The 17601-nt window shown below is 49.5% G+C and overlaps 1 protein-coding gene across 2 annotated transcripts; it reads right to left on the bottom strand.

Annotated features, from left to right (window-relative positions):
* Positions 1-976: 976 nt before the first annotated feature.
* Dcaf4 (DDB1 and CUL4 associated factor 4) lies at positions 977-16618 on the bottom strand. 2 transcript variants are annotated; one of them, XM_051148714.1, is made up of 13 exons: positions 16518-16618; positions 14372-14472; positions 13651-13808; positions 12960-13042; positions 11541-11643; positions 9458-9601; positions 8282-8331; positions 6938-7017; positions 5175-5276; positions 4948-5045; positions 3566-3739; positions 3172-3286; positions 977-1288 (listed from the first exon to the last, which is right to left on the bottom strand). In XM_051148714.1, the coding sequence occupies exons 1-13, from the start codon at positions 16604-16606 to the stop codon at positions 1056-1058; spliced, it is 1530 nt and encodes a 509-aa protein (XP_051004671.1). In that variant the 5' UTR covers positions 16607-16618; the 3' UTR covers positions 977-1055. The 2 variants fall into 2 exon arrangements, with proteins under 2 accessions (XP_051004671.1, XP_051004678.1); XM_051148721.1 differs by having other exon boundaries at positions 5175-5273; positions 16518-16606.
* Between the last annotated feature and the right edge of the window lie 983 nt (positions 16619-17601).

The raw sequence follows: 17601 nt of genomic DNA, 5'->3' as shown, positions 1-17601 counted from the left end.
TCTGAGCTTGGGGCTAGCCTAGCCTAGAGTGAGTTCCAGGACAGCCAGGACAACACAAAAGCCCTCTCAGGAGCGAGCTAGGCTTGGGAATGGGACACTATAAAGTATGAACCAGAAACATCACATACTTTTTCCTTGACTGGTTTGTAGGCTTTTTAACACTAAGATTTCATAAACTTATCTCCAACATTACTAAAGGTCAAAGCCAAACTTTTAGTCTGGAAGACACTGTGTTCAGGGCTGTTTAGAGCCTCAGCACCTGTGCATGGTGACTAAAGAATCTGGGACCGGGTGGTGGTGGCACACACCTTAAATCCCAGACTTGGGAGGCAGAGTCAGGTGGATCTCTGTGAGTTCGAGGCCAGCCTGGACTACAGAGCAAGCTCCAGGACAGCCAGAGCTGTTTCACAGACAAACCCTGTCTTGAAAAACAAACAAAAGAATCTGGGACCTGCTGGGACTGTTTGAGAAAGCTGTGTAGAATGGCGTCAAACCTGGTCCTAAATTGTCAGACACAAAGGCATGGCCTGCCTTCCCCCTGCATCCCAGCTGCCTTAAGGGGACATGCAGCTCTTCCTGGGACTGCTGCACTGACCAGGGCTCTTCCTGCTGAGAGCAGCCAGTCTTTACTGCAGTCTGCTTTGCTGATGAACGAAGATGGGACTCAATAGGAAAAGGACCCACGTTATGAAAAGGCCTTTCATGCTCTGAACCCATTTTAACTGCACCTTTACTGAAGTTATTCCACATAGACTACTTTGAAAAACACTTTTTATTTTATGTGTGAGTGTTTTGCCTACATGTTGTTTCTGTACCACATATGTCGGATGTCAACGAGGCCAGTAGAGGATGCTGGAGTTTGAGATGGCTGTGAGCTGCCATGGGTGCTGGGAGTCAAACCTGGATCCTCCAGAAGAGCAGCCAAAGCTTAACCACTGAGTCATCTCTCCAGCCGCCCGTGTCAGCCACTTTGCGCTCTGCCCGCTGAAGCTGAAGAACTCCATCTGAACTCCAAGCACCGCTTACAATGTCATTAGAAACAGAGCTGCTGCCACTCATTCCCACCTGCCTTCCCCCAGGCTGCCTGGGGAAGAGGAGTTGTAGGAGAAACAGTAAAGGTCCTGCTGGACAGCCATGAGCAGCCCTGGAGCTCCCTGGGGACCCCCGAGCTGAGGAGAGAAGGCCACACTGGGAATGTTGGCCTTGGATGTTGGGTATGGGGAAGGTATGGTTCTGAGCAGCTGGGCATCATGCAGGCTCCAGATTCTTGTGTAGCAGTCTTGGCCCACTAGGAAAGAGGGAAGACAGCACAGCAGGTCAGACAGAAGGCAAAGGAAGTTCTGGTGTAGACATGGCTTCTCGGGATCTCTCAGGGCCGAATGTGATGACACTAAGCCCGAACACAAACCCACTGGTGCAGTAGTTCTTATTTTTGTTTTTCAAGACAGGGTTTCTCTGTGTAGCATTGGCTATCCTAGGCTCACTTGGTAGACCAGCCTGGCCTCGAACTCACAGAGATCCACCTGCCTCTGCCTCCCGAGTGCTGGGATTAAAGGTGTGTGCCACCATGCCCAGCTGCATGGTGCAGTAGTTCTTAACCAGTGGGTCAAGAGTCTTGTGGGGGTTCAATGACTCTTTCACTGGGGTCACCTAAGACCATCAGAAAACAGATTCTGGCGGTAGTGGTGGTGAACACTTAATCCCAGTACTTGGGAGGCAGAGGCAGGCAGATTTCTGAGTTCAAGGTCAGCCTAGTCTACAGTGAGTCCAGGGCAGCCAGGGCTATACAGAAGAAAACACAGATATTTACGATTCATAACAGTAGCAAAATTAGTTATGAAGTAACAGTGGAAATAGTTTTATGGCTGAGGGGTCAGCACAACATGAGGAACTGTGTCAGAGGGTCTCATCGCAACATTGGGAAGGTTGAGAACACTGCCTGGGTGGGGGCAGTGGGGGAAGTATTTCTGCTAATGTATTTCTTAAAATTAAGACTATGAGTTGGGGGCTGGAGAGATGGCTCAGTGGTTAAAGAGCACTGCCTGCTCTTCCGAAGGACCCGGGTTCAATTCCCAGTACCCACATGGCAGCTCACAACTGTCTGTAACTCCAAGATCTGACATCCTTACACCAGTGTACACAGATTAAAGTTAAATAAAATATTAAAAAAAAAAAAAAAGACTGAGTTGGTCCGTTTCAGAACCCTAACTAGCTGCAGGTGTTCAAAGTGAGAAGGATGGGCTGGCTGGCTGTGACACAGCAGTGGCCCAGCCACCACCTTGGCTTACGCTTCTCAAATGAGAGTCCCCAGTCACCTGATCTAGATGCCAGGCAACTGTGTTCCTTTTGATGACAAAACTAGCCAGGAGGACTTCTCGACTTTATTACACCCTAACAATTAAAGTCTGCAGGACTCCCAAGTTCTGAGTGATGTCGCACCATTAGGTGCCCAGATCCCATGTGCTCCTACAGATAGATCTGTGGGGCGGTAGTCGCATTCCAAGTGATCCCTTGGTGACTCTAGGCCACGGTGCTGCCTTTGCAGATGACGTATGTGGGGCTGTGGCTCACTGTGGCAGCCGGGCAGATGCCTGTGCCTGCCGCTCAGCAAGGGTTATCTTTACTGTCCAGCACATGGACACTGCTGGGCTGAAGACTTGAGTATCTCTTTAGGAGCAAGCCCTAGCACACGTGACGCTTTGGGAAGGCAGAACATGTCAAGCGCCCACTGTTCTGTATGTAGAAACAGATTTCTGTGTTCTTGCCTGGAAACAGTACAATCTGTAGTCCATTTAACCCCTTTGGGGCTTAGGCCAGATGGCTGCCGCTCCGTCACAGGTCACAGGTATGCTAAAGGGCCAAGATCCGAGCACGTCAGAGAAGATGAGCAGAATGGACAGCTTTTAGGCCAGGTGGTGCCTGATGGAACCTGTTACTCAAAGAGGCCCAATGTTCAGCTCAATCCTCAGCTGCCTTGTCTTCTGTTCCTCAGCTGCCTGTTTCTGAGGTGATGCCTGCCACTGTCATGGTGACAGAGGGCTGTCAGTGGCTACCTGTTGCTATCTCAATTGTCCATGATTCCTGTTATTTACCACTCTCTCTCCCTCTACTGCTTTAAGATGTGAGAGCCCTTACAGGGAGCACCTGGTGGATCCCCCTTTCCCTACACACCTGCCACCAGGATCCCTTCCTCCTCGTGCACATGTAGGGGCAAGTAGGCATACTCATTCACGTGACCTTCATACTGCCTCACACACTTAGTGGCCCGTAGGTCCCACAGCCTGATCTGTAGAGAGAAGCACAAAGGGTTAGTGTGAGGCTGGAAGGGCGAGGGGATCTCAGTGGCCTTTTCGTAGTATGAAGACGGGTACCTCTAACTCCTAAGCCTCAGGTCCAACAGAGCCAGAGGCCCTTCTGCACTCTGGCAAGATTCTCAAGTGGAGCAGCAAAGGAGCTGAAGGTTAGGCCTGCACCCTGGTGTCTTGGTACCAGGCTCTCTTACAGAATTCCTCTGTGTGGTAACTGCACCCTGCCATCCTGAGGCCTGGAAGTCAGTAAATCCTACCTTTCCAGCCATGTCTGATGCCAGCACATATTGCTCCTCCTTGAGGACACGCACAGAGGTCACTGCTGAGTCATGGAAAATTTGCGTGGTCTTCCAGCTATTGGCTTGACTTGGAGAACGCAGGTCAATGGCAAAGATCTCACCAGAACGGCAACCATTAAACAGCAAAGGAGTCTGTGGAGAAAGGGGCAGCGCCCAGTTTTTACCACCTGTCCCTAAGGCTGGGAGGGCATGTCCTGGCATTAGGGTTGGTAGCAGTTTGGGAGTTAGATGGGAGGCCGAGTTCTTGTGAGAAGATGTAAACCCGTGCCTCCTCCAGTGTCGCCTGTAGTGAGCCTATAGGTGTATGGAGATAGCTCCATTGTCCCTCAGGTGTTTTTTCTGGGCCCAAGTGATGTCTCCCTGTATCCACTAAGGCTTTGGTGAGATCTGAGGTGATGGGCTGGTGGTGAGGGCAGATAGCTGGGTGAAGTGTACAGTGGATGAGGTTATAAACTGTGAGCTCTGCTCCTGCCCAACACAGCTCAGTTGACTCCCTTCTCCACGGCTTTTAAGGAAAGATAGCACTTTCTTTCTTTCTTTTTTTGGTTTTTCAAGACAGGGTTTCTATGTAGCTTTGGCTGTCCTAGAATCTCTTTGCAGACTAGGCTGGCCTCGAACTCACAGAGATCCGCCTTCCTCTGTCTCCCAAGTGCTAGGATTCCACACCTGGCAGAAAAATAACATTTCTCGCTAAGTGAGTCTTTGAAATACAGTAATGATGACAATTTAGTTTTAAATGTGTGTGAATCAGCATTAGAGCTAAACATTCTATTTTTGTGTCTCCAAGGATGAAAAATGTTAGGCAGATACCCTGCCAGTGAGCTCCATCCATAGTCCCAACCTAGAATTTTAAACCTGGGCTTTCCTTCTGTCTAATCCAATATTCAAGAGATGCTAACAACTCATTTAAACAGAAAACTGGCTAAAGAGCTTGGGAGATAGCTCTGTATCAGCCAACATTTGCTCAGCTCAGACCCATTCTCAGAGCAGCCTATTAATCCTGCTGGGCCTCGTGACTCATACCTTTAATCTCAGCTCTCTGGAGGCCGAGGGACCTTTGTGAATTCAAGGCCAGCGTAGTTTACACAGTGAGCTCCAGGTCAGCCATGGCTACACAGTAAGACTGCCTCAAGAAAACCAAATCAAAACAAAACACCAACCAATAATAACAAAAAACCCCAAACAAACTAAACAAAGTGGCTCAGTGACCTTTCCCACGCTTTTTTTTCCCTTGTAAAAGAGGCAGCGGCCTAGATACTATACCAGGGAAACCCAGTTTCACTCCTACAAACATTCCATTCTAAGGAATGTTCTATTATGTTCTTCCAAGTCCAGCTGACCTTGACTGCAAACTGCTGGGCCAAGACATCACTGTTGGTCCCATATGACTGCCGATGTCCTGTCACCACGTTGGTCAACAGGACCCTCCGAGACAAACCTAGTGGAGACAAGAAATGGGTCCCTGAGACCAGGGATGCTTGGAGCCTGGGGAAGAAGAACTGCTAAGTGCGGTCTTACGGTTTGTGCTGTTCTGAACTGGCCACCCAGGGAAGTGGCCATAGCTCACCTGTACTGAAGCAGTTACTTGCCTGGACGTTCAAGGACCAGGCACAGGACCAGGCACCAGGGATTCGGAAACTGCAGAGCATGCCAGGCTGGTCTGTGCCTGCTAAGAGAAACAAAGTAAAACGCTGCCTTCTAGGCTGAGGAACATGTCTCCATGTTGTCGGGTGGGCAGCCAGCAGATTTGGGATACCTAGGGGAAAAGCTGTTCTGAGGTCAGCTGTGGTCTAGGTGTTTCCCAGAGTCCACACCTGCAGTGATTACCCCCAAGTCATATGCTGACGCACTTCAGAGATGGGGCCTTTGGGAAGGGCCTGGGATCTGACGAGGTCATGCGGAAGCAGCTCCAAAGTGGCAGTGGTGGGGTTACAACAGAAAGACAGCAGGAGTGATGGCTCCCACCCTAGAGCTACCTCACACCGCTGGACTCCTAGCCCCAGGACTCCAGGGCAAGACAGGGAGGGACCTTGACTGGACCTTGTGGTAACTAGACAATGACTGAGCTCAGATGTCTGCCCAAGGAACAAGTCATGGTCACAGTTCAGACTGTGGCATTCAAGCACTACCAACTGTTACAGGGGCGCTGTGCAACACCAACAGTACGCTCAAGTCAAACACGGAAAACTATGAACCAACAGAACACACTCAAGGGGTAAATCCAGCCATGTGCCCTCCAGTCAAGCCAGGAACTACGACACACCAGTATCCTGGAAGCCGCCTTCTCATCCCATGCCAGTGTTCATCCTCATTGCGTGTCTTTTGACTTCTAACACTTAAAAAAAAAAACTAGTTTTGTGGGGCGAATCCTGACCCATTCTTTTTAAAGATACATATATATTGTTCTGCCTGCAGGCCAGAAGAGGGCACCATTCATTATAGATAGTTCTGAGCTACCATGTGGCTGCTGGGAATTGAACTCAGGACCTCTGGAAGAACAGCCAGTGCTCTTAACCGCTGAGCCATCTCCAGCGCCCTTGACCCATTCTTTACTTCAGTTTCCTTATCCGTGAAGTGCTAAGACATAAGCCTTGCATGGTGTTGGGCAGTGAGATGCCCATGGGGTCAATGCTGAGGGCCTCATCTACTTCTGTGAGGAGCCTGCTTAGGGTGGCTGTTGCCTCCACCTCCCAGAGCTTGAGCAATGTGCTTGAGTGTGCGAGTGCAGTAGCTGTGCTTTGGGCCTGCTCTGCCTGGAGTCTGCACTCTTGGAGTTGACCCCATCCCGCAGATCTCAACTATCTCAAAGTCTGAAGACAGCATGCACAAGTCTGCCGGAAGGAGCAAACCTCTTCCAGCCAGCCAGTACTCCTATCACACATGGGAGCTGCGTCAATGCCTTCTGAAGGGTTGCTATGGTAGCCCAAGCTAATGTTGACATGTCTTGCATTGGCTGCTTGTGTACACTCTGCTCTGGTTGCTGAAATCAAAGCGTTTATAAAGAACTGCAAACTTGCTGGGCATGGTGGCGCACGCCTTTAATCCCAGCATTTGGGAGGCAGAGGCAGATGGATCTCTGTGAGTTTGAGGCCAGCCTGGTCTACAAAAGTGAGTCCAGGACGCCAAGGGTAACACAGAGAAACCCTGTCTCAAAAGAGCTGCAAACTCTAAGCTGCAGTGGTCCTGAGGTAGACTTTGGGAACTTTCCCTCAGTGCTGCCCATCCTACCGCATGTGCTGAACTGGGGTCAGCCCAGCTTCTGGCACCCGTATCTCCATGAGAATCTCAGGGAGAGAGGGCAAATCCAAGGTCAAGGAAAGGCCTCCGTACCTTGGTGACTGCTGACAAACAGTGACGCTGGGAGCAAGGTGGCGCAGCCGGGCGTCTCTGCAAGGCCCATGAGGCACAACCTGGAACAAAATCTGTTAAGGACAGTCAGGTATGGACAGGGCCACCCTCTGGGAGAATAGGTGTCAGTATCCTTCAAGAAGTCATAAAACACAAAGTAGGGCAGAGAACACTTCCAGCTTAACAGTTTTTACACTTGCCACATTCAGTTACAGTCTCTTCAGGAACCTCATGTCATAGGCACAGTTAAAAGCTCTTAGTCCCTTGCAGTCTATTTCCCATCTTCTACAGAGAAGTCGGGTTTTCCAGGTGACTTGAGTCTGTTGAGGCCGTGTTACAACATGCCTACACATGTATTTGCCTGTGCACATAATAAACTAAGTATCAAGTTCCATGACAGCATGCAGGCTTAAGAACTCACCAGCCAGCCAGGTGTGATGGCACATACCTTTAATCCCAGAGGCAGGTGGATCACTGTGAGTTCAAGGCCAGCCTGGTCTACAAAGTCCAGGATGGCCAAGGCTACACAGAGAAACCCTGTCTCAAAGGAAAAAGAGAGAGAGAGAGAAGAGAGAGAGAACTCACTAGCCTCAGGGAGGCAGAAGCAAGCAGATCTCTGTGAGTTTGAGGCCAGCCTGGTCTACAGAGTGAGTTCCAGGATAGCCAAGGCTACACCTTGTCTAAAAATAATAATAATAATAATAACTCACTAGCTATGAGAATGAACCAACAATAGTTTCATGATTATGTGTGTGAAACAAATCTTACATAGAAAGCCCAGGTAACATCACAGTGGGCTACGATGTCCCTGAAGAAAAGCCCTGCTGGCTCTCAGAAGGCAGAAACCAGGCTGTTCTACAGCCACAGGTCCTAAGATGTAGCCTTGTGCTCAGGGTCAGAACTCCCTCCATGGCTTTCTCAGTGTTCCCCGATCATTGCTTTCTCACACCAGGGTGGGAGGGCGCCTTCTTAGGGCTGTGAAAATCCTTTCTACTTTATTCCCTCACCAAAGCACTGACTCCCCTGGCAGGGATGCTGGGTCTGTCTGGTGACCTGAGAGTCTGAAGCTGCATGTCAGTGGAGGAGCAGATGGGGTCTGGAGCCCAGTGCAATTACACATCAAGGTCCAGATGTCTGGTACATGGGAACTTGATCATCATCCCAGAAGTCGCCACCTCTGGACCTCAGCTACTTATGGAGACTCTTGCTATGGACCCAGGTACAGTGAGGCGATACAGAATGGCCCACCCCTTGGCCATGCCCACAGATGCTCAGGTCAATCAGACCATGGTTGTCCAGTGATCCTATTCACCTGCCAAAGGATACAGAATGTGGGAATCCAAGTGATTGAGGGAGGCCCAGCACATCGAGTTCACCTGGAGAGAAGCAGGAATGACGAGGTTGTCTGCTGTTCACGGAGAACGGTAAAATGCTTTTCTAGAGAACTGCTGGTAGGGGCTGGAGAGATGGCCCAGCCCTTGCTGCTTCTACAGAGGACCTGAGTTTGGGTCCCAGCACCAGAGGGACTCCCTCTTCTGGACACACACAGACACATGTATGTGCACAAGTGTGTATGCACACATACCTTAAAATTAAAGAAAAGACTCACAGGGACACAGACAAATGTCACCCCTGCTGAATGTAAAGCTCTTAACCTGATGTGACTTCTTTCTTCAGATTTTGCTCATAAATGGTCTCGAAGGAGCATTCTGAGGATAGTGGAGCTCCCTGCTCAGACATGTTGGCCCGTGAGAGGGACTGGAAGGACTCCAAGCTGCAGGCCCTGCATACCAGCATGGGTGCTGTGCTACGCTGTCTGGCAACACCCTCCTCCCAAGCGAGACCTGAGTTCTTTATTTTCACAGGGCCAGGAGACAGGCCTAACTCTTAACCAAAAGTGTCCTGTGTCTTGCTTCACCCACTAGGGGTTTTCTTTCTTTCTTTCCTTTCTCTGCCCGCTCTGAGACAGAAAAACAAAATGGCGAGGCTCACCTTGTAGCTCAGGCTAACCTTAAGCAAATGGCGACCCTTCATCTCAGCCTCCTGTGCTCTGAGTAAGATTATAGCTACCACACTAAGCTCTCTAAGCCATTTTCAGCAGTATCTATCTTAGGGCTCATGTCCCTGCTGAGGAGGAAGTCATAGCCTCTTGGATGCAATGTAAAGGCTGTTCTTCAATAGAGAGCACCTGACTTTTTGGGATGCACAGGAGAGGACCCCACCTGGGCTATGATCACTGCAGCCCACATTCCAGGAACCACGGCCCTTGAGATCAAGTCTGACCCTTCAGAGCAGAATATCCTGAGCCCACCCTCCCCACTTTAACGATGCTCTGGGCCTTCCTCTTCTTCTGGGCTCTCAGGACTTTCCCTTGGAAAGGTGAGACAGCAATTCCTGCATCCTTCAAATGCTCTTTCTCCTTCCCCTCTCTGAACTTAGACAACTACCACAGGATCCGAGGACCAAAGGCAAGAGGGCTACGAGGGCGGAGCCAGGACATACCTTCCTGTTGGTGAAGTACAGGTTTTCGTGCATGTGCACCGTGAATGTGGGCGCCTTCAGACCCTGCAGGCTGATGATGCCGTACTTGGAGCCTCCGATTTTGACATCATTCACGGTGAAGAGGCGATCACTGTTAGTATCTGCCTGGAGGGAAAGAGGCTGCCAGTGATCTCTCGGCCTGAGCCTTGTGGGCTGCCTCAGCTCCTCTTCTTGAGGGAATATGATGGCAGGGACCTAACTTAGCTCCTGCTCCCTTCTAGTGATCTCCAGCAAAGCTCACAGTGGCAGCCCTGCTATTTCTGAGGCACTGATGAAGGTGGCAAAGAGAGCATGGCCAGAAGTCTGGTGCTCTTAGTGAGCACCTTAGAACTGAGCCAGTGTTGGCCAAGAAGACTAAAGCATGTGGCCACGATGAAAGCCACGAAGAGCTCTGTGAGTTCTCAATCAGGTACACAACTTACAAACACATCACACTGCCTGTAATCCCAACACTCAGGAAGCTAACTATGGCAGGAGAACTGAGTTTGAGGCCAATCAGGGGTACAAAGTTCCCTTGTCTCAAAAACCCCCACCCAGTAAACTCTCTTTTATAGAACTCTGAACAAAAACATAACATTGTTGTTTTATGTTTTATTTATTTTCACTTCTATAAAAAAAGATTTATTTTTTTTGTATGTGCATTGGTGTCTTGCCTGCATGTCTGTCTGTCTGTCTGTCTGTGATGGTGCAAGATCCTCTGGAACTGGAGTTAAGACAGTTGTGAGCTGCCATGTGGGTGCTGGGAATTGAACCCAGGTCCTCTAGAAGAACAGCCAGTGCTTTTAACCACTGAGCCATTTCTCCAACCCCTTGTTTTGTTTCTTGAGACAGGGTTTCTCTGTGTAGCCTTGGCTGTCTTGGACTTGTGTTGTAGACCAGGCTGGCCTCCAACTCAAGGCGATCTGTCTGCCTCTGCTTCCCAGAGTGCTGAGATTAAAGGTGTGTGCCACCATGCCTGGCAACATTGTTATTTACTTATTTTTAACATTGTTATTTTAAACTAAAATTTCCATGTGTATATTTTTTCATATGTAACTGTTCCTGTGCACAAGTGTGACACAAACACACACACAGACACACACAGGAGCTGGAGAGATGGTTCAGAGGTTAAGAGCACTGGCTATTATTCTAAAGGTCCTGAGTTCAATTCCCAGCAATCATATAGTGACACTCAACTATCTATGAGCACTATATACATAAATAAATCTGTAAAAATAAAAAACAAAAAACCAGACACACAGACATAGACATACATGCTGGTGAAATCCCTCCTACTCTCCAAGTTTGAGGGGTCACGTGCCTGGATGAACCTCCCATCAATGAGAATGAAACGTGGAAGGCTATCATCCGCAGCAGCAGCAGCGGATTCTGGGCCTGACCCCAGTACTTCCTTCAGAGATAGGCTCTGCTGTCAAGGTCTCCTAGGCCAGGAGGCCTCATATCTCCCTCAAGTGTCACTTTGTGGCTTTAGTCTCCCATCCTCCAGCAGATCACTGCTTCCATGGTCTAGCCTCAGTCTTCAAGGCTTTCCCTTTACTCCAGGAAGGATTTGGCCTTCCTGGCAAGCCAAGCACTCAGGAGGCCCATGGAGAGGGAGGATCCCTCATGTGCAGGGCATGCTCTGGCTCCATGACAGTGTTCCACAGGCCCCAGGCTCTAGCAGTTGGTTATGATTTCCAGCCCAGGTCTCAATAAAAAGAGACTTTCAACTTGCTACAAACAATGTGATGGAGGCATGCCAGCCCTGGCACTAAGGTCAGGGCATTGAAACAAGGAACTCACGGTGCTGCAGCTGAGGGCATATGGAGCCTGTTCACACCACAGCCAGCATGTGGCTAGACCCAGGTTTATGTCACAGGACAGGAATGAAGAGTGAGTGATGGGGAGACACACACAGACACACACACACCCCACTACCACCACCAACAACCCCCCACCAAACTGAAAGGAAGACACCCATTTTCACAATAATCAGCTTGTCAGCCAGACTTAGTGAACGCTAACCCTAAGCTATGCCCGACCCCCACAGACACGGCTCACCCACCAGGATGAAGTTAAAGCGATCACTCGCCAGCGCAGATGGATCTGAGGTCTGGATCTCCACCTTCCTCCTCTCCATGCAGCTCACCCGAAGCTCATGGGCTAACCTGAAGAGGGAAACAGAAACAGAGAGAGGGCATGGAGACCACAGCTAGACAGGGAAGCCTGAGGCAGGGGTAAACTCGTGTGGAACCAGCTCCGCGGGAAGATGACTTGAGTTCGGAAGCTCAAGGCCAGTCTGGGCCACATAGCAAGGAGCCCATGTGTCGACACCTGGGAGTCCGTCTGATCCGCACCCATCTCCACAGCAGCTCTCAATCACAATGCTGAATGACTGGGTAGCTCTTCCCCAAATCAAAGAGGCACCCGGACTCAAGAGGGATTGCCTTCAGTCACCCAGTACACACATTCCCTTGGGATGAACAAGCTGCCGAAGGGCACAGGGTGGACTAGAAGAGCCCAGATGTGCAGCCCCCCTGCCCCTTTTGTCTTCCACAGCAGCTTCCGCTCCAGTTCAAGCAGAAGAGACTCTTCTCCCCTCTTGGGGGGAATACGGGAGGCTGTGTGCTACCCACGCCTACACAGCTGGCCTTCCCTGAAGCAGGCACCGGCCTAGCTCACATGCATGTCAAGGAAGCAGAGGGCGGGAGCTGGGATCAGCGCCTGGGGTCAGGCACACCCTGTTTCTGTTTTTACCCAGAGCAAGTGGCTCCATTCTGAACTTCAATTTTCTCTTTAGAGAACGAGAGGGAGTGATCAACTATCTTTCCAAACCTAGCTAGAATTAGAGCAGACATCACGAAAGTAGTAGTTCCTTTTGGAAATATTGGGGCTTGAATCAGGCATGTGAGCAAGTATGACTCTAATAACATCTTTTTTTTTCTTGTAAAGATTTATTACTTATACAGTAATCTGCCTGCATGTGTGCCTGCACGCCAGAAGAGGGCACCAGATCTCATTTTAGATAACTGTCAGCCATCATGTGGTTGCTAGGAATTGTACTCAGGACTTCTGGAAGAGCAGTCTTAACCCTCTGAGCCATCTCTCCAGGCCCCGCAAATATGATTTTACACTGAGCTACAGCCCCGATTCCCATCACAAGCCTTCCTATGAAGCCGAGTACGACCACATTCACTTACTGCCATCTGCATCACCAGAAGGGGCCTCAGGGATGCAGCTACTGTAAGGACCACAGAGTCCTGAGTCATTTCTACATAAATCCCTTCTCCTTTCACTAGGCTCCCAGGACTCTCCGCCCCTTGTTGAGGAGAACAGCAGCTACTCAGGGCTGTTTAAGACGTGGAAGGCAGACAGCAAAATGAAGGCTCCTCACAGACAGAACAGGGTCTCTCCTGACTAACTTGTGGACTACAGAAATAAGGACAGGAAAGAACATTCAAGACAAAATAAGGTATCGCCTTACCGACAGTAACTGGTGAAGTTGAGAAAACCCAGCTGGTTTTTTCGTAGGATGGAAGATGCATTAAATCCCATTCTGGTAATTTTCTAAATTTATAAATTCAAAACAAAACAGGAAGATTCAGTGAATTCTTGGTGACAAAGACCTGGAATTCCAGCATTGGGGAGGTGGGTCCTGGACATTAGTTCAGAGCCATCCCTGGACACTTAGTGCTTTCAAGTCTTTCATGACCCAACTTGAGTTATGAGAGATCTTGCCCGAAAGACAAAAAACAAAAAGCCACTGGGAATTTCTTTGTGCTGTGGTTTGGGTGACAGAAGTATTTAGAAATCCAGTGAATAAAGTGTGATGGTGTCCTCTGAGAGTCTCCCCTCAGGGCTAGGAAGGGAAATCCACCACCAGGCAGCACTGGGGGTTTGCTGGAGGCTGTGCCACACCTGTGCAGGCTCCAGGACAGGCAACAGGCTGAGGGCATGCCGAGCAAGCAGGTGCCAAGGTCTATGTCAGCAAACAGAAAAAGGGGTAGGAAATGGCGTCTCTTGCCTGCTCCTTTCTTCATCACTTCCCTGCCATGGAATTTCTGACAGCATCGTGTCTGACATCCTTTCACGGGATGTCACAGGGCATCTGACTGGCTGCCTGCTTTCAGCGGCAGAGGGCTGCTGTTGGGGGAGGGGGGCACCAGGTAACCCACCTTTCTGTGCTTGTCCTCTTGCTGCAGCAGCTGCAGCCTTCGGGTCTCCATCTCCTTGTACCGGATGCCTTCCTTCGTGAGGGGGTTGCAGTTGTTATGACCGGGGAGCAAGCGGAAGTAGCGGTTCTTTTCAGGGTCGAAGTAAAAACCTGGAAGGTCTTTAGGAAAAGAATTCAACTGACTAAATTAAAACACAGACACACCTGATAATAATAAGGACTCCGTGTGTCCTTTCTGCTGGCTGAGCAACAGTCACGGTCACTCAATGAGTTCTGCACTGGGGGGACCATCTGCCCCAGAATCATTGTTCCCAACACTTGGCTCCTTCCTTCAGTGGATCAGTTTGCTTCTAGAATTCCCTCAAGTCAAGACTGTGCTCTCGGGGCTAGAGAGACCGCTCAGTGGTTAAGAGCACCGCCTGCTCTTCCAGAGGTCCTGAGTTCAATTCCCAGCAACCACATGGTGGCTCACAACCATCCATAATGTGATCTGATGCCTTCTTTGGCATATAAACCACTCATATACAATAAATAAAATAAATAAATCTAACAACAACAACAACAAAAAAGACTGGGCTCTTGACTCCCCCAATGAGCAATGTAACACAGGTAGGCCCCGGCTGAGGAATGGCAGCCAGGACAGACTCACTGCCTGCTCCAGGGCAAGATGAGGCTTTCTCTTTCCTTCAGGCACACCAGGAGCCACCCAGCTTACCACCTACCTGGCGCAGAAGATTCTGCAGTTGTGCTGGACGAGGCTGACAGGGACTCAGCATCAGGGTGGCCAGAATCTTGCGGGCCCTGTGATGCCCTTGTGTTGTACCTGTTGATACAGTTGTGGAATTTTCCAGAGTTAAAGGAAACCAGAGATCTATGCCACTAAGAATGTTACCAGGTGGGCTCTCTGACCAATTAGCAGCACTTACAAAGCCAGCTTAGAGTGTCACTTTGGTGGGGGTGTGTGTCAAGACAGGATTTCTCTGTGTAGTCTTGGCTGTCCTAGATTGCTTTATAGACCAGGCTGGCCTCAAACTCAGATCTATCTGCCTGCCTCTGCCTCCCAGACTGCTGGGATTAAAGGCATATGTGGCACCATGCCCAGCTGAGCAGAAGAGTTTAAATTTATCTGGCTAGATAACCTTACAGATGGAGAAACTGGGATTCTGTGAACAGAGATAATTACCTCAGTAATATTAGGGTGGAGCCATGGCTGACACACTGGGTTAGTAAAGCCACCAGCCAGCTCTATGGCAATTACAGCTTGGAATGTAGGGTGAGAATTCCTCTGCTCACACACAACAAAAGAAGTTTGCAAAGCTAGCCCGAGGGAAGGAAAGAACTGCCTGCCTGCCATTAACACCGATGCCATACACAGCTGTAAGAAAATGGCTTTTTCTCCCTTTTCTGCCCAGAGCTTTCTGAGGCAGCCCACCTGTGATCAACAGGAGGATGGATTAAGTGTCATGACAAATGTTGGTCTTTCTCACCCAAAGACTGCTGCTCCTTTCTTTCCACAGAGCCCAGAAGATGCCTGTGTCCAGCAGGTTCCCAACCCACTCTGCCAAAACTGGCCTGGGACAGAGCATATCTTGCTACCCACTATGGCCTGTGGGGAAGGCCAAGGACCCAAAAACATATCTACGGCTCTCCTAACAAAACAGACCAACATTGGGTGCAGTGCTGACCTTTCTACAGTGTGGGTCAAATCGGAGATTCACACCCAATGAGACCCACTGTGCTGAGGGCTCCAAGGACTAGACAGCCCAGTAAGGGTTTTTATACAGTCAAGCCAGGGCGGCTTATGGGAGAGAGCACTTTTAGAGGGGAAAGCAGACCTCGCAGGGCCACAGCTCTGTTCTTTCTCCCGTCATCTTTGAAGGGTTTTGTTGCTGTTTGTGCTAATACCTTGATATTTGACATCATGACCTTATATTTGGAAATTTAAAAAAAAAATTTAAAAAATGTGTATGGGTGTGGGCAAGCACACACGTGAAGGTCAACTTGAGGAAGTCAGTTCTTTCCTTCCACAATGGCTGCATCTTGGTACACACTGAATCATCTCACCATGCCCAAATTTATCTATTTTTAAAGGAAGGCTGGGTTGGCAAGAGAGCTGAGTGGGTACAGGTGTTTGGACAAGCCTGATGACCTGAGTTTGATCCTTAGGACTCATATGGCAAAGAAAAGGACTGATTCCTACAAACTGTCCCTCACTTTCACATGTATGCTGTGGTACACACACACACACACACACACACACACACACACACACACACACACCCCATATGAGTAGGACTAACATATGGTAAGACCTGGCACATGTGTTGTAAAGAGGGGGCAACTTGTTGAGGGTGACATGAAGACTTACAGCCAGAAGGCCAGGTGGAGATGGGCAGGGGCGGGGCTTTTGTACTCAGATAAGAACGCACTTCCTTCGTGCAGGATAATTAACAAAGTGGAAAACGTTTACACTGGGGACTTGTAGTTCACACAAAGATTTGTATATAGTATGTAGATATTTTATATACTACATAATTTGCATAAGCAACATATATGTTAACTATCCATATTTACACAAGTCCTTTCCCAGGACTCAGACTAGACAATAGTCCCAGAAAGATGTTTTTTGCCTCTCCCAAGTCTCCAGTTGCAGCAGACACTCTGGTCGGAGGCCGGTTACTGTGAAGCAAAGAGGGTGCCTTTGCCCTCACTTCCCAGAGCAGTGGGCTGATGGTAACATGTCACACTTTCTAGCCTACTGGCCCCATGGCTGACTCATTCTGAGAGGGGAGTGCATGTGTGAGCCCTGTACTGGACAACGCCAGAATAACACTGGGCAAAGCTGGCTCCCAGAACTTGCACACTTGCCTCTCACTAGAATCACACGGCCTGAGGGCCGGGCTGTGCTGGCGGCTTCGCCCACGTCTTCGCTTACTGTGCCAGGTGCTCCTATCCATTTCTGACCCTACAAGAGAAACAGAGAACATGAGACACCCCAGCTGTGTGCTCTCTCACTTGCCTGGCAGCTCTACCATGCTCACAACGGTCACTGGGGAGGCTGCCACCCGTGCCTTCCCTGAAAAGTCTGCTTTTAGCACTTTCCCAGTGTAGTCCCCTCCCACCATTGACAGATATTCTAACTCTCTGTCCTAGAGAAGAGACGCGACGACGCGTGAATAACTCAACTCCTTCCACATCTTCTCCACAAATACTCAGGTGAATTCTTACACTTGTCTTGGAGAAACAGACACCTGTCTCCGTGCCTGTCCAAGACACCCTCCTTGGATGTCCACTCATCCTTCCTTGGGGACATCACATGTCTAGTTGATGCTTTGTGGCTCCCTGTCTCTGCCCAAAAGCACCCCAGTGTTTCCACTTTGCAGGTGTTGCCCGTCTAATCCAAAGGTGCAGACGCCATGCAGGAGAGTGTTCTGCATGCAGATCCAATGTCTTCACCTCCCCCAACCCCAGCATTCTGCCAAACACGCTCTGGCTAAGGTAGCAACAAATGATCCTCACTGGCCAAAGTTGGGGGAGGGGGTGTCTCCTTTAGCCCCCATTCCTGCACTTGGCTTCAAATGGTCAAAACCTACACTTGGAAGGTTCAGGCAGTAAGGTCACTAAGCAAGGCCAGACTAGGTGCCTAGACTCTAAAAGAACCCAACACGGGGCTGAGAGAGTGTGTACTGCTCTTGCAGAGGTCTTGAGTTTGCATCCCAGCACCCACAGCAGGAGGCGCATAACCTCTGATTAACTCCAACTCCAGGACCCAGTATTTTCTTTTGGCTCTGGCAGACAACCTACACATTATCCCAAAAAAAAAAAAAAAAAAAAAAAAAAAAAAAAAAAATATATATATATATATATATATATATATATATTTTCTCAGTAGGAGGTAAGGGTGCTCTTCACCAAACATGAGGAGGTTGAACCTGGGACCCAAATGATAGAG

This window comes from Acomys russatus, chromosome 1 (genome assembly GCF_903995435.1).
Source record: "Acomys russatus chromosome 1, mAcoRus1.1, whole genome shotgun sequence".
NCBI lineage: Eukaryota > Metazoa > Chordata > Mammalia > Rodentia > Muridae > Acomys > Acomys russatus.
Note: the sequence above shows the minus strand (reverse complement) of the source record. Positions and strands in the feature narration are given on the sequence as shown.